Genomic DNA, 17,325 nt, shown 5'->3' with positions numbered 1-17,325 from the left:
ATCCTCTTCTGCCATTTTCAGATTTTTTTAGCTTATCTAATCTGTTTCTATCCATGAATTCCTTTCTTCTTCTTTATATATAATAGTATTTCTTCTTCTTTTTTCAGTGATTTGTTGTTTCGTGGGAGAGTTTGGGAAATGATGCCCAGATTCAAACAGAGGCGCCAGCTGTATGTGCTGATTAATCAATTGCACGGCAGTCTAATCCAAAAAAAATTAAACTCTGCCATGACAGGGTACCGTTGCCATTGACAAGCCCATTGGCCAATGTATTTGGTATTGACCCCAAAGTCTTCTCACATTCACCTATTTCTTGATCAAACCATCTTTCATTTAGATAACGATGAGCTCGGATTGTCTGTAAGAATTTACGTGAAGGAGAAGGATAAGGCAATAGACAAGAAAAATCGTCTCTTATCATCAACTGTTTTTATGATCTGTTGGTAAGTCTTTCTGGTTCACGCTGTCTTCTATATTTAAGATTATATATACGAGTTTGATAAGTTTGTTTCATGAACGTATTAATTCTTCCATCTGTAATTCGTTTTGCTCAGCTAGTGACTGATCTTGCAATGATAGTAATAGCAAGCTAGCATTGGTAGCAAGAGACGAGTGATCAAATTAAGATAGATCATATCAAATTAAGCTAGTATATATCCATCGTTAAGAGTTTGAGGAATTTTCAGACAAATATATGTTGTGTGGGTTCTTGTACTCTTAGACTTCAATTTCTCTTAATGAATGTTCAGCTGTTGAAGTGGGTGCTCTTTGTTTGTCTTTAGGAGAAAAAGGAGAGCACTTATTGATTTCGATTCTTAGTGATTGAGGATGACACGATCTTGTAACTGTCTGATATGGCATCTTCATCTGCTGTTCCTCATAAAAGGAAGTATGATGTGTTCCTTGGTTTTAGAGGCAAGGATGCGCGCAATAATTTTACCAGTCATCTCTATGATGCTTTTGTTGAATACTAAACTCAATCTAGAAGGTCAAGGAAGGCAACCACCGGCCAGCCAGCCACCAGCTATGACCGACCAGCCGCCAGCCACCAGCCGCAACCGCCAGCCGCCTTCACACCACCGTCCACAGCCGCCTTCACACTTGAAGGTTGAATTTTCTTGTTTTGAATTCGTGTATAAATAGCAAGCTGAGCTTATGCTATTATGTGTGGGAGAGTAGAGAGAATAGAGAGAAAGAGAGGGTGTGTATTGTTAAGCTTGTTATCTTTATTTTGCTCCTGTAAGCTTGTGTTCTTGAAATAAAACTTTGTGTTTTATCCCCTCTGAGTGTTTTAAAGCCACCACCAGTGGTTCCTCCCACCAACAATTGGTATCAGAGCCCCGTTCGTCAGAAAACAGAAGTATTTTCTGGGATAGCCGAATTTTCAAAGTTGTCAAAAACAAGTTTTGATCATTCCACCGTGTAGAGCTCATCCATACGAACTCACTGCCACAAAAATCAGCTCAATCGGACACCGGGGTGATCCACACGCGCCTCCTGAAGTTCCGGTAACTGTAGCCCAGTCGCACCCACGCGCTCCAGAGGAAGAAGACGAGTGACGTCCACGCGCGCCATATTTGAGCCGTTTAAGCCGCGCCGCGCCAAGCCGAGCCAAGCCTCAAGCCAAGCCTCCAGCCGAGCCGAAGAATATTCCCGAGAATATTCCCTTTTCAAGCCAAGCCGCTAAGCCGAGCCACTATTAGCCGAAGCCGAGCCGATAGAATATTCCACAGAATATTCCCGGTTCAACCCAGCGAACCGCCTGACGCCCAGAATTGGTTTTTGGACCGGTTCACCCATTGTCTGACCCGATTTCTACAAAGTCAGACCGGTTCCCGACTATTTCGACCATTCCGGATCGATCTACAGTGTCCGTTTTGCCAAATTCAACTCCCAGAAGGAGATATAGTCATTAAAAGAGCAAAATGACTACAGAAAGTACACAAACACTCATCCCGAAGCTGACCAAAGACAACTATGATAGTTGGTGCATCAGATTAAAGGCATTCCTTGGTTCACAAGAGTGTTTGGAGATTGTACACTATGGTTATGATGAACCAGAGTCCAAAGAAGAAGAAGAAGCTTTACAAGAGGCACAGAAGCAAGCCCTGAAAGTCAACAGAAAGAAGGACAACAAAGCAAAGACCATCATCTACCAAGGTCTTGATGAAGATACATTCGAGATCATAGCTTCCGCTGAAACATCAAAAGACATATGGGAGGCTCTCCAACAAAAGTACAAAGGTGCTGACAGAATCAAGAAGATTCGTCTTCAATCTTTGCGAGGTGAATTTGAGTTATTGCAAATGAAGTCCGCGGAATCTATTTCTGATTATCACACAAGGATTATGGTGATAGTCAATCAGATGAGGAGAAATGGAGAAGCCATCGTCGATTCTCGAATTACTGAGAAAATTTTGAGATCCCTAGATCCAAAATTTGATTTTGTTGTTGTCGCTATTGAAGAGTCCAAGGAAGTGGACAAGTTGACAGTTGATGAGCTTATGAGTTCTTTGCAAGCTCATGAGCAGAAGATTGTAAAGCGAAATGGAGATAAGGCCATCGAGCATGCCTTACAAGCAAAGCTGTCTCTCAAGGACAGATATGAGCAAGGGGAGACTTCAACAAGTGGATATACCACTCAAGCAGGAAGTCAACAATCCAGAGGAGGATTCCAGAGATTCCAAGGAAGAGGTTCTTGGAATACAAGCTTCAGAGGAAGAGGTGGCAGAAATACCACCAGAGGAGGCCAAAGACAACAAGCATTCACTCCTAGAGGAAGAGGAGGCGGTTACAATAACCGTGATAAGAGAAATATCCAGTGTTATAGGTGCAATCAATTTGGGCACTATAGCACTGAATGTAAAAGGAAAGCTCCGTTGGAGATACGTGAGCAAGCCAACTATGTAGAGAAGGATGACAGAGAAGAAGCTGCATTTCTTGTCCAACAAGAACTTAGCGAGAAACAGGAGAATATATGGTATCTAGATACTGGAGCCAGCAATCACATGTGTGGCTACCGAGAGTTATTTAGTGATCTAGATGAGACCAAGCAAGGTCTAGTTACTTTTGGAGATACCTCAAAGGTTCCATTCAAAGGTAAAGGCAGCATCCCAATCAAGTTGAAGAACGGCGATTCCAGCCACATCGCCAATGTCTATTATGTCCCAGCCATAAAGCAGAACCTGATCAGCTTAGGTCAACTTTTGGAGAGAGGATATACTTTTTACTCGAAGAATTGTCATCTGACAATTAGAGACAACAATTGGAGATTAATGGCCTATGTGAAAATGTCCAAGAATAGGATGTTTCCTTTGAACATCCAGTATGATGCAGCAAAGTGTTTGAGTGCCATCACCAACAGTGAAGAATGGCTCTGGCACCTGAGGCTTGGACATCTGAATTTCACAAGTCTGAAGATGCTAGCAAGCAAGAAGATGGTCAAAGGTTTGCCTCACATTGATCATCCAGATGAAGTCTGTGAGAGTTGTGTCCTTAGCAAACATCACAGATCCAGTTTTGCCAAAGAAGTCAACTGGAGAGCAAAGAGGCCACTGGAGTTAGTGCACACAGATGTGTGTGGCCCAATAACGCCTATGTCTACTGGACAAAATAGGTACTTCCTCACGTTTATTGATGATTTTAGTAGAAAGACGTGGATATACTTTCTGAAGAGGAAGTCAGAAGTATTCAATTGTTTTAAAGATTTTAAAGCAATTGTGGAGAAACAAAGTGGCTACATGATCAGAACCGTGAGATCTGATCAAGGTGGAGAATATACAGCAAATGACTTTGAAGCCTATTGTACACAATAAGGCATCAAACATCAGACAACACCAGCTTATACACCACAGCTGAATGGTGTAGCTGAAAGGAAGAATCGCACGATTCTTGACATGGCAAGAAGTCTGCTCAAAGCAAAGAAGTTGCCCAAGCAATACTGGGCTGAAGCTGTATCATGTGCAGTGTATCTACTGAATCGCTGCCCAACCAGAAGTTTGCAAGGAGTCATTCCAGAAGAAGTATGGAGTGGTCACAAACCAAGTGTTACTCATCTACGAGTCTTTGGTTGTGTGGCATATGCAAAGATCCCAGATGCAAGAAGGAGAAAGCTTGATGATAAAAGCGAGAAATGCATCTTTGTCGGATATGGTGAAAGAATGATGGGATACAAGCTGTATAATCCCATCACGAAGAAGGTGATTATGAGTAGAGATGTTATCTTTGAAGAAGATAAATCTTGGGAATGGAATGATGATAAAGAAGCAGGCAAATGGATCAACATTGATTTGATCCTTGAAGGTGAAGAAGTACCAACAGTACTTGTCGAAGAACCGATTGTGCCAGCAGCTGAACCACAAAGTCCAGTGATTATGCCAGCAGCTGAACCACAAAGTCCGGTACACAGATTCCCTGTATTCAACAGGAGGAACACACCAGGAGCATCATCATCAACACCAGCAGCAACATCCTCATCGTCAGAAGGACCAAGAAGGATGAGAAATCTTGACGAGTTGTACGATGCCACGCAAGTCATCGAAGATACAACTCTATTTTGTTTCTTTGCAGATAATGACCCACTTAGCTTCAACAAAGCTATCACAGAAGAGAAGATAGAAGCAATGGATGAAGAAATGCATGTCATTGAAAAGAATGATACCTAGAAGCTGACTTATCCACCAGAAAGCAAGAAAGCAATAGGTGTCAAAGGGGTCTATAAGATAAAGAAGAATGCAAAAGAAAAGGTGCAAAAAGACAAAGCCATTGAAGAGGGAAACATTTATCAGAATGAAGTTCATGCTTGGCATGACATCCCTCGATTGAGTTTAAAGGGGAGATTTGTTGAATACTAAACTCAATCTAGAAGGTCAAGGAAGGCAACCACCGGCCAGCCAGCCACCAGCTATGACCGACCAGCCGCCAGCCACCAGCCACAACCGCCAGCCGCCTTCACACCACCGTCCACAGCCGCCTTCACACTTGAAGGTTGAATTTTCTTGTTTTGAATTCGTGTATAAATAGCAAGCTGAGCTTATGCTATTATGTGTGGGAGAGTAGAGAGAATAGAGAGAAAGAGAGGGTGTTTATTGTTAAGCTTGTTATCTTTATTTTGCTCCTGTAAGCTTGTGTTCTTGAAATAAAACTTTGTGTTTTATCCCCTCTGAGTGTTTCAAAGCCACCACCAGTGGTTCCTCCCACCAACAGCTTTGTGTCGTAAGAAAATCAAGACCTTTATTGATGATAGGCTTGAAAGAGGAGAAGAAATTACCCCTGCCCTTCTGGAAACGATTGAAGAATCAAGAATTTCTGTGGTAATTTTCTCTAAGAACTATGCATCTTCTCCGTGGTGTTTGGATGAACTGGTTAAAATACTTGAATGCAAAGAGACTGATGGGCAGATTGTTTTACCGGTCTTCTATCAAGTGGACCCATCTGATGTTGATGAACAGACTGGGAGTTTTGGAAATGCATTTGCTGAGCTTGAAAAATTTTTTAAGGGGAAGATGGACAAGGTGCCAAGGTGGAGGGCTGACTTGACAAAAGCAGCCAGTATATCTGGATGGGATTCACAGGTTACTAGGTAACTACAGATTCTCATCTTCAACCTTTTTTTCTGGAATTATAGCAATTAAAATGTATTTATAGCAATTAAAATTTCTTGTGCATATTATAGTTTTTTTTTTTCTCCAGTAAATCATTTGTGCTTCTTAGTTCATAGTACTTGTTGCTTGAAAAGGCACAAGTCTGTTTTGTTTTTTAGTGGAAAACTTACCTCCATCAACAGCAATGGACTTGCACCTTAATGGTACAATATCGAAGTGGGAGATCTTGAGTTCAAAACCTCACCTTTGACAACATTTGCTTATAATAATAATAAAAAATCACCAGTTTCTTATAGATTTTTTTTTCGACGTAAAGATGGAATTTGAGTTAAAGATGCTTCTTTCATTTTTTGCAGTCCGGAGGCCAAACTAGTAACAGAAGTTGTGCAAACTATCTGGAAAAGGTTAAATCGTGCATCCCCAAGCAAATTAAGAGGTCTGGTTGGAGTAGATTCACGCATTGAGCAAATCAACAAATTACTATCAACTAATGTCCGCAAAATAGGAATTTGTATAGGCAAGACAACTATTGTGGAAGCTTTCTTCTATAGCATCTCAAGTCAATTTGAAGTCTGCCACTTTCTTCCGAACATAAGGAAGGAATCAGAAAAGGGTCGATTAAATGATCTACGAGATGAACTTCTTTCTAAATTACTGGAGGAAGAAAATCTTCACATTGGCACACCACATATAGGACCTACTATCATCCAGGATAGACTCCGCCGAAAGAAAGTTCTCCTTGTTTTGGATGATGTGAATGATGTACGACAATTCCAGCATTTAATTGAAGAGCGTTCGTTTGGTGAAGGAAGCGTTGTTGTTATCACATCAAGAGACAAGCAAGTACTTAAGAATGTAGTTGACGAAATATACGAGGTTAAGGAATTAAACTCCCACGAAGCTCTTCAACTCTTTAGCTTGAATGCTTTTAAGGGAAACCACCCTCCAAAAGCTTATATGGAGTTGTCAATCAAGGCAATAAACTATGCCAAAGGGAACCCATTGGCTCTTCAAGTTTTGGGTTCCTTCTTATTTGGCAGGGAAAGATATTTCTTGGAATCTCAATTAAATGAGATTGAAAGCTTTCCTGAGCTGAATATTTATGACTTGCTGAGAATAGGCTTTGATGCGCTACGTGATAATAACACGAAGAGTATATTTCTCGACATTGCATGTTTCTTTAGAGGGCATCGAGTTGATTTTGTAAAGCGGATACTAGATGGCTGCGGTTTCAAAACAGATATTGGATTTAGCATTCTCATTGACAGGTGTCTCATTAAAATTTCAGATGACAAGGTTGAAATGCATGATCTTTTGCAAGAAATGGCCCATGAAGTTGTTCGAAAAGAATCTCTTGACGAGCTCGGAAGACAGAGCAGATTGTGGAGTCCTAAAGATATTTATCAAGTTTTGACCAATAATCTGGTGAGATTCATATACACGAAAGTTTTCCTTTTCATATGCAATGCAATATGGTTGTTGAGCTCTACAGCCTTAAGTTTAAAATCTTGCTTAAACTTTGTTTCTCCTTCACGGTTTTCAGGGAACTGGAAAAGTTGAAGGGATATTCTTGGATGTTTCAAAAAGAAAAGAAATAGTGTTGAGCTCTACAGCCTTCGCAAGGATGTATAAACTTAGACTGCTAAAAATTTATAATTCTGAAGCTGGAGTTAAATGCAGAGTGCACCTTCCTCATGGCCTCGAGTCTCTTTCTCAAGAGTTGAGGTATCTCCATTGGGATGGATACCCTTTGACATCTTTGCCTAGCAATTTTTGTCCAGAGAACCTTGTTGAGCTTAACCTTACATTTGGCAAGCTTAAGCAACTGTGGAGAGGAGACCAGGTATTATAAAAGAACTCTATGCATGCGTAGTTCTTTCTTTAATTGAAATTAAGTGTGGTATGCAAGTGTAATTTCTTTGTGTTGATTTCATTTTGCTTCAGAATCTCGGCAATTTAAAAGATGTCAACCTCAGTAATTGTGAGCACATAACTGTCCTGCCAGACCTTTCAAAGGCCAGAAACCTTAATTAATTATAGCACTCGATAACATTATCTATACGAAAAAAATTTAATAGGTTAGGAAAATTGAGTTTAAAATTTGAGAGAAATCGGATCATTATTTTATAAGATAGATCCAAGTATGATATGAGTATCATCATACAAATAATAAAACTCTTTAAATCCTCTGTCGTGGAAATTGGAGATAATACGAAAAAAATTTAATAGGTTACTAAATTTTATAGTAAATTAAAATAAATGGTAGTGATAATACTCTCTCACTCTCATATATATATATATATATATCTGTTCAGTTTAGCTTCACGAAGATCCATTCGAATGTGACAATTATTAAATTTGTAAAAGACAAAGTCATTGCCTATGGGTTGAATCCAAAAGGCAAAAAAATACAGTGTTGACTTTTAGCTGATGCAAGGCAGAGTTGACTTTGCAAATTTTAAAAAAAGATAGGGTCCTTCCAATTATACTTGGAGGATGTGATTCGTTTGGTCCAGGAAGTAAAATTATCCTAACATCTAGAGATAAACAGGTTCTTAAGAAATATGCAGACAAAATATTTGAGGTTGAGGGACTGAATTACCGGGAAGCTCTTCATCTCTTTAGTTTGCATGCATTTAAGGATAACCAGCTCCCATACAATTATATGGAGCTGTCTGTGAGGGCAATAAATTACGCTAAAGGGAATCCATTAGCTCTTAAAGTCTTAGGTTCCTTTCTATTTGGCAGAACGACAAAAGAATGGGAAAGTGCATTGAACAAGGTTGAAAAACTAACTCGGCAAAAAGTTCATAGTGTGTTGAGAATAAGTTATGAAGCACTTGATAGTGAAGAGAAGAGTATATTTCTGGACATTGCATGTTTCTTTAGAGGGCATCGAGTTGATTTTGTAAAGCGGATACTAGATGGCTGCGGTTTCAAAACAGATATTGGATTTAGTGTTCTCATTGACACGTGTCTCATTAAACTTTCAGATGACAAGGTTGAAATGCATGATCTTTTGCAAGAAATGGCCCATGAAATTGTTCGTAAAGAATCTCTTGACGAGCTAGGAGGACAAAGCAGATTGTGGAGTCCTAAAGATGTACATCAAGTGTTGACCAATAATCTGGTGAGATTCATATACACGAAAGTTTTCCTTTTCATATGCAATGCAATATGGTTGTACTAGTAAGTTTAAAATCTTACTTAAAAATTTGTTTCTCCTTCACTGGTTTTCAGGGAACTGGAAAAGTTGAAGGGATATTCTTGGATGTTTCAAAAATAAGACAAATTGAATTGAGTTCTACAGCCTTGGAAAGGATGTATAAGCTTAGACTGCTAAAAATTTATAATTCTGAAGCTGGAGTTAAATGCAGAGTGCAACTTCCTCATGGCCTCAAGTCTCTTTCCGAAGAGTTGAGGTATCTCCATTGGGATGGATACCCTTTGACATATTTGCCTCGCAAGTTTTGTCCAGAGAACCTTGTTGAGCTTAACCTATCATCTAGCAAGGTTAAGCAGTTGTGGAGAGGAGACCAGGTATTTTAAAATAACTTTATGCATAGTTCTTTCTTTGAAATTTTGTGTGTAATTTCTTTCTGTTGATTTCATTTTGCTTCAGAATCTCGTCAATTTAAAAGATGTCAACCTCAGCAATTGTGAGCACATAACTTCCCTGCCAGACCTTTCAAAGGCCAGAAACCTTGAGAGATTGAATCTTCAATTCTGTACAAGTTTGGTTAAGGTTCCTTCATCTATACAGCTTCTGGACAAGCTTAATGATTTAGATTTGAGAGGCTGCACAAGCCTAATCAATCTGCCCAGCAGAATTAATTCAAGATGTCTGAAGAGTCTCAACCTTTCTGGTTGTTCAAATCTCAAGATGTGCCCAGAGACTGCAAGGAAACTGACATATTTAAATTTAAATGAGACTGCTGTTGAAGAGCTTCCCCAATCAATAGGGGAACTCAACGGACTTGTCGCGTTGAATTTGAAGAACTGCAAACTCTTGGTGAATCTTCCAGAAAACATATATTTGTTGAAATCTCTTCTAATCGTCGACATCTCTGGCTGCTCATCTATCAGCAGGTTTCCTGATTTTTCGAGGAATATAAGATACTTGTACTTGAATGGAACTGCAATAGAAGAACTGCCATCTTCAATTGGTGATCTAAGGAAACTCATTTATTTAGACTTTTCCGGTTGCTCAAGTATCACGGAGTTTCCAAAGGTTTCAAATAATATAAAGGAGCTGTATTTAGATGGGACAGCAATACGAGAGATTCCCTCTTCAATAGAATGTTTGTTTGAACTTGCTGAATTGCACCTGCGAAACTGCAAACAATTTGAGATTCTTCCAAGCAGCATCTGCAAGTTGAGAAAACTGTGGAGGCTTAATCTCTCAGGTTGCCTCCAATTTAGGAATTTTCCAGAAGTTTTGGAGCCGATGGTATGTTTGAGATATCTCTATTTAGAACAGACAAGTATAACAAAGTTGCCTTCACCGATTGGAAATCTGATGGGACTTGCCTGCTTGGAAGTGGGAAACTGCAAATATCTAGATCACATCGCATGTTTTGGTGACTTGCAATTGCCCAGGAGATGCATGGATTTAGATTGTTTGCGTAAGCTAAGTCTAGATGGTTGCAGTCTATCGCAAGTGCCGGACAGTCTTGGTCTTTTATCGTCACTAGAAGTGTTAGATCTAAGTGGAAACAATTTGAGGAGTATTCCTAGAAGCATCAATAAACTCTTGGAGTTGCAATATCTAGGATTAAGGAATTGCAAGAGACTTGAATCATTACCGGAGCTTCCACCACGGCTATCAAAGTTGGATGCAGACATTTGCGAGAGTTTGAATTATCTAGATTCAAGCTCATCAACTGTAGTTGAGGGGAACATTTTTGAATTCATTTTCACTAATTGCTTGAGCTTGTGTAGGATCAATCAAATCTTGCCGTTCTCATTAATGAAATTTCAACTTTATACCGAAAGGCTCCATCAGGTCTGTTTCTCAAACCTCTGATATACATCTTCTTTTTTTCTCTATTTGCCACCTTTCATTTTAAAAAGATGCTATTTGAATTGTGTTAGCAGCTGCCCGATGTTCCAGAAGGGGCATGTAGTTTCTGCCTCCCTCGAGGTGTCTCTCCGCAGTGGCATAGCCATAAAAGTTGGGGATCTACAGTAACATGTCAGCTGTCTTCACATTGGGCTAATAGCAAGTTCTTGGGTTTCTCTCTTTGCGCTGTCATTGCATTTCATTCTTTCGGCCATAGTTTCCAGGTTAAATGCACATATCACTTCCGCAATGAGCACGGTGATAGCCATGATCTCTATTGCTATCTCCATGGTTGGTATGATGAGAGGCGCATCTGCTCAGAGCACATATTTGTGGGATTTGATCCCTGTCTGGTTGTCAAAGACAAGGATATGTTTAGTAAATACAGTGAGGTCACAGTTGAATTCCAACCAGAAGATATGAACGGCATTCTCTTAGCATTAGATCTTTGTCAAGTACGCGAGTGTGGGGTTCGTCTACTGGATGCCAAAGATAAACATGGATTGGAAACAAGGTTCCAAGCCTATAGAGCAAGGTTCCAAGCCCTTAGGGCAAGATTGCAAGCCCAGAGAGCAAAGGATGCAAGCCCAGAGATCAGGTATATTTAATGTGACACTTGGGTTTCACGGTAGAAATAATTTAATAATTATTTTGACAAGGATATAGTGGTGCGAATTGCTGCCGAGTCCAAAATACAGTGTTCATTTCATGTACCAATCAAAGATTAATGCATTCTTCTTTCCTTTTTGCATAATTTAACAAACCTACTTATATTTGAGTGCAAGTACATATCTTTTTATATTAATGTTGTTGTTGTTAAAATTTAGACCTTGTAGTTTAGCAAAATTAATGATTTTTACTAGAATTGACAAAGGCTAATTAAGTCATTTGCTAATGAAATATACCTTTTTCTCATATATATATATATATATGTATATATATATATATGTATATTTGCATCCTATGTATTTAAATTTTTATTTTTATGTTTAAAAAAATTAAAAAAAATATATGAAATTAATAAAATAAGATTATGTTATTTATAGATTTAAAATCATAGGAATTAAATAATTATATTTTAATATGATGACAAGCTTTTATTTTCTTGCAAGCATTTTTTTTATTTTAATATTGTACTTTTCAATGTTAGCATAGAATGGAAATACCTTCATTATACTAATATGTTTCTATGTTTTCAATATATATTTATTATGTATTTCCATGATATTTTTTTTAGTATATCATTTTAACAAGTTATAATTAACTCTTTTTTTTATATAACCCGGGATGTCCGCGTCAGATTACACGCACCACGATTAATTCTCGGGTCCATTAAACATTCTGCAAGCCTAATGGGCAGATAAGACACCGCGAGAATAACATGCATGCACAAAAAGAATTGAATCCGGATGCAAAGAAAAGAAACAAGTTCCTATCCCGCTAGATCACGAGCTCTAGTTACAAATCACTTAGGAATCCTGGAAAGCGCTGATCTACTGAACTGACAATCTCTCTCTATGGACTATGAAAAGGAAAATGAAAATGATGAAGTTGAACTGACCCCCAAAGTCTTCTCCCATCTTTTATCAAGTAAATGAAGCTTCTTCTTCGCGTGTTTGGCTGACGGAAAACAAACTGCTCTTTTTTGCTCATCTCCTAGTCTTTTCCGTTCTCGACACTTGTATAGGATTAAGTGTTGTGATAGTTATTGTGGTTAAAAATAAATAAAAAATAATAATTTTAGTTGTGATTATAAAAAGTTATGTTTTTGATTAAAATTATTTCATAATAAAATAAATGAAAAATAGACTTTTATAAATGAAATAGAAGAAATTATTTAGCTAACTAAATGTTTTTATTTTTAAAATCTTTAATTTTGAAGTAATTTTAAAAATTTAAAACATACAACAAATTACAAATATTTCTGATAAAATGCTTTATCAAAAATAAATGTTTTTTTCATTTAAAAATTTTAAGCAAACAGTAAATGTTGCGAGTGTCGTAAAAGTTGTAAATACTTTTCATTTAAAAATATATTAAAATAATTTAATTTTTTTAAAACAAATATTTCTAATTTTAAACATACAAATATTTTAAGCAAACAATCTACGGGCCTGTTTGTTTGCGAATGTAGTAAATATTTCTTTTTAAAATGTTTTTCGTTTAGAAATGTATTAAAATAATATATATTTTTTTAAAATATTTTTAAAATATAAAAATATTCTCTTGAAAAAAAAAACTAAAAAGTTGAGACAAGACATTTAATTAGAACTTTTTTTAGCTCATCTTTTAATGGTTACATCTCATTTTTGTTTTATTTAAGTTTGCTTTATAACAAAAAAAAAAACAATCCAATTTTTATTTTTTTTTGGTTTCAAATTATTTTTTAAAAATAAAACTTATATAATAAATCAATCGCTACAAAATGAGTGATGCAAGGAGCATGCATAGACTAAATAACAATGTGAACAATATATTTTATATCATGATGAGTGCAACAAAATGCAAGACTTTCAACCAATTGACAATATAGTGAGGGATCATAAATTAATCTTAACATTAGTCTCAATCAATGTAATAATAGCTTAATTTAATGTTAGTCCGAGGAACACGAGACAAGAGATATGCATCATACATACATAACCAGTGATAAGTAGTAACCGCTATCATTTAAAGAAACTATCAAGCTTAAAAATTAAACAACATGGAATTGCTAAGTTATGTGATATCCTAAAAGTATATATATCATTTTAAAAAAAATTAGTTTATGTTTTCCAGTTCAGGATAATAACTTTAAAAAGCATAAATTTATTCCACTTAAAGGTTATAATATCTCAGTTTGAGCTTTTAAAACTGATTCCCATGTTAATTTGAATCCACAGAAGGACTATTGCTGTGATGGAACTTAATTGCCCAGTCTTGTGTCACCGCACTTCTTGTGGGTTTACTTGTGCAAAATTATAACTTCTAAATGAGCCTTAAAAATGCTATGCACTGGTGAATTTCAAGAAACATAATAAATTTAAGAAATTTGAGTTAGTTGCTACAAGCGTGATGATCACTAAAATTCCAAATGAACTCTTAACATTATCTTCATTATTCTATTTACTTTTTTTTCTGGATAACTTTTGTTTTACTTGCGCTTGATCCTTGTATTTGGTAGGCCTGAGTCTAAACTTGTAAGTGAAATTGTGCAATTCATTTTGAAAAAATTGAACCACACATCATTAGGTGACTCTAAGGGTCTAGTTGGGATAGATTCACGCATTAGCTCGCATAATCGGAATATGGGGCATGGGTGGTATAGGTAAGACAACCATTGCTGAAGCTGTTTTCAACAGTATTTCAAGTCAATATGAAAGCTGCTGTTTTATTACCAATGTAAGAGAGAAATCGGAAGAATGTGGTGGCTTGATTCGCTTGCGAGAGGAATTCCTTTCCAGAGCATTAGAACAGGAAAATCTCCGTATTGACACTCCACGCATGGGATCCACTTTAATCAAGGAAAGGATCCGGCACAAAAAAGTCTTAACTGTTCTAGATGATGTGAATGATGTAGAACAAGTGGAATGTTTAATTGAAAGGCATGATATGTTTGGTCCAGGAAGTAGAATTCTTGTAACGTCCAGAGATAGACAAGTGCTTAAGAATGTGGCTGATGAAATATATGAGGTTGAGGAATTAAATTGCAGTGAAGCTCGTCAACTCTTCAGTTTGTCTGTCTTCAAAGGAAACCACATTCCAAAAGATTATATGGGCCTATCAATCAGGGCAGTAAATTATGCTAAAGGAAACCCATTGGCTCTTAAAGTTTTGGGTTCCTTTCTATTTGACCTAAGGAAAGAGGACTGGGAAAATGCATTGAATAAACTTGAAAGAAATCCTCAGATGAAAATTTATAATATGTTGAAAGTAAGTTTTTTTTTTTAACCCGGGGTGTCCGGGCCAGCTTACGCGCACCACAACTAATTCCCGGACCCACTGAACACCTTGCAAGCCTAATAGACATGTAAGACACCGCGGGGGTGACAGGCGTGTACGCTAGAGCTCGAACCTAGGTGACAAAGGCAAGGAAACCTTGCCTCTGCCGCTGGGCTACAAGCCCTGGTGCGTTGAAAGTAAGTTTTGATGCACTTGGTGATGAAGAGAAGAACATATTTCTTGATATTGCGTGTTTCTTTAAAGGGAAGCAAATTGATTACGTGAAGAGAATACTGGATGGTTGTGGTTTCTCAACAAATATTGAAGTTTTTTTTTTCTTGCTGAAAGGTGCCTCATTACTATTTCAAATAGAAAGCTTGAAATGCATGATCTGTTGCAAGAAATGGCTTTTGAAAATTAAAGGATTTTAATATATTTTTAAGTAAAAGCAATTCTTTAAAAAACAGCTAATATCAAACTCTTAAACATTCCCTCAATTTATCCCCCTTTTTTTTTAATGTAATGTAATGTAATTTGCTGTAAAAATTCTGGCAGATTGTTAGAGAATCTAGGACAGCAATTTCGTCTTGTGTTTGTACCTGCGTTTCGTTAAAATTTGATTTTTTTTTGTTTTTTGTTAAAATTAAGTGCGATTTGTATTTTTTGGATCGTTTTAATGTGCTGATATCAAAAATGATTTTTAAAAAATAAAAAAACATTATTGATATGCATTTCGGCACAAAAAGCTATTTAAAAAGCACCTTCAACCACACTGTCAAACAATCTCGCAGTCTTCTTCGGTGAAAGAAGCAAAACAAAAAATGGCTTCCATGTAAACAAAACCAAAACATACATCCAAATCTCGAGGACATAAAAGAGGCAAAGGGACTTCCCTTTCAGCTAGTAAAAGACCGAAGAGATGGCTGAGGGCAAATGGGCAGCCATGGGATAAGCAAAGAAAGAGAGAGAAAAGCAATAAAGGAGAGTGGGTGGAATGGTGGGTTGTGTAATAAAGGAAGGTGTGAGGTGCTGCTGCTACTGCACACTGCAGAGGGGTTGAGAGTGACATAACTTCTGCTTTATAAGCTTTTCTTGAATCCCACTGCCCACGATCCACAGGAGGGTCCCCTCCCCTCCTGGCTCCTGTGATTCTCCATTTTCCTTGCAGAGTTACTGTGTTAACTCTTGCATGTCTAGGAACTTTTCTTCTTGAGATTGATTAATTTTGCTCTTGGAAACCAACTTCTTCCCTGTCGTTAAGTGGAGTGGTCTGGGCTGGCAATCCATTTTTTTAAAAAAAAATTAAGGGAAAAAAAGTTAAGATTTAATAATTTTAGGATTAAAATTTATAATTATTCTGGAAGAGAGAGCAAAAAAAAAAATTGCACGGGCCCCAGCCACCTTGCCGGCCATCCCTGGTTGTTTTGTTTGATAACTAATTTGAAATCCACTAGTTTATTTCAAGAAAAAGTGGTTACATTTCAAAAAGTAACAGCTGAAATGTGAATAAAGATATTTAGAGCCGTTTGAAATTGCAATAAATTTTATTTGAACGCTTTTTAAGCATATGTTTTCTTAAAAAAATAAATTAGTGTTTCAGTTTAGAGTTTTTTTAATAATTTTAATATGCTAATGTAAAAAATAAAATAAAAATTATTTTAATAAATTTTAAATTATTTTTTATTACATTTTTATTTTTTAAAATTATTTTTTTCAGTATTTTTAAATTCTTATATATTAATATTAAAAAAAATAAAAATAAAAAAATATATTATTTTAATATTTTTCCGAGCTAAATTTTTTTTTTAAAAATAACTGTTATAAAAAATAAAAAAAAATTATTTTTAATATTAATATATTAAAATAATTAAAAAAAACTGTTATCCACACAGTAAATAAAAGTAATGTCCGGAGATTTCTATGCGCATCTCGAGGAGTCCGGGCTAGTGGTCTGGAGTCTGAAGCGTCATGTTACATTCTATGATCCGTACAAGATAGCAGTCCCACCACTCCCTCCAAATTCAAGCCCACTACTTACGAAAGGGAAAAATCAAAAGGTTAAAAAAAGGGCCGAAAAGAAAGAAATTGATGGACAGAAACTGCAATCAATTATCTTGGTGTTTGAATGCAGGCGACACCCTAGACAGGGTTGGCATTGTACTTACCATCGGTGGTAGTTATTGGCTGAGAGGCGGGTGACAACCATTGTAGAGAAAAGTAGACATTATACTTCTAGATTGTTAGTTGATTATTAATTCTTTTTAAATTTTATTATATAAATATTAAAAGAATATTTTATTTTTTCAATGTGGAATAATTTTTTTTTTTAGTTTAAATATTACAATTTAAAATGATAACATACTAATATGGTATCTTTTTAATGTGGGATAAAAAACCTTTTGAAATAATCTTTTAAACTTTATTATTTATAACATGTATAACTTATATTCACATGAATTATTTCTTAATTTTTTCATATGAAATATTAAAATTTTAGTTTTTTTTTTCGGGTTGACTCAGGTCAACCCGTGTAACCCGGGACCTGACTTTTTGGTCGGCTTCGCCCTCGGGTCGGGTCCGATAACTATGGTAGCACTAGCAAGTGCATGGCGCCATGGTGACCTTTTGGAGTTCGTAAAAATACATTGTGATATGGGCTAATGCAAGGAATTTGCATGATACCAAGTCGAGGCGGTGACTCTGAGCGAGTCTGATTGGGTTGGCTGAAGTGGACTGGAG

The 17,325-nt window shown here is 36.7% G+C and overlaps 2 protein-coding genes across 2 annotated transcripts; both read left to right on the top strand.

Moving 5' to 3' along the window:
- Positions 1-584: 584 nt before the first annotated feature.
- On the top strand, positions 585-11,273 carry LOC133668673 (disease resistance protein RPV1-like). Its single transcript, XM_062088626.1, has 7 exons — positions 585-955; positions 5,204-5,581; positions 5,960-6,479; positions 8,188-8,733; positions 8,844-9,143; positions 9,226-10,608; positions 10,701-11,273. The coding sequence occupies exons 1-7, from the start codon at positions 855-857 to the stop codon at positions 11,271-11,273; spliced, it is 3,801 nt and encodes a 1,266-aa protein (XP_061944610.1). The 5' UTR covers positions 585-854.
- A 2,669-nt stretch (positions 11,274-13,942) lies between these two features.
- Positions 13,943-14,580, top strand: LOC133706298 (disease resistance protein RUN1-like; the record flags this gene model as incomplete). The annotated part of the gene is made up of 1 exon (XM_062131805.1): positions 13,943-14,580. A coding segment is annotated over exon 1 (621 nt), but the record flags the coding sequence as incomplete, so codon positions are not given.
- Positions 14,581-17,325: the final 2,745 nt, after the last annotated feature.

This window comes from Populus nigra, chromosome 11 (assembly GCF_951802175.1).
Source record: "Populus nigra chromosome 11, ddPopNigr1.1, whole genome shotgun sequence".
In the NCBI taxonomy this organism is placed as follows: Eukaryota; Viridiplantae; Streptophyta; class Magnoliopsida; order Malpighiales; family Salicaceae; genus Populus; species Populus nigra.
This window is presented reverse-complemented; position numbering and strand designations above follow the sequence as displayed.

Excerpts from the sequence above, each read along its gene's own strand:
- LOC133668673 (XM_062088626.1), top strand. The coding sequence starts at position 855 with ATGGCATCTTCATCTGCTGTTCCTCATAAAAGGAAGTATGATGTGTTC. Across the intron at positions 8,734-8,843 it reads AAGTGTTGACCAATAATCTG|GGAACTGGAAAAGTTGAAGG; the intron begins GTGAGATTCATA and ends ACTGGTTTTCAG. Across the intron at positions 9,144-9,225 it reads AGTTGTGGAGAGGAGACCAG|AATCTCGTCAATTTAAAAGA; the intron begins GTATTTTAAAAT and ends ATTTTGCTTCAG.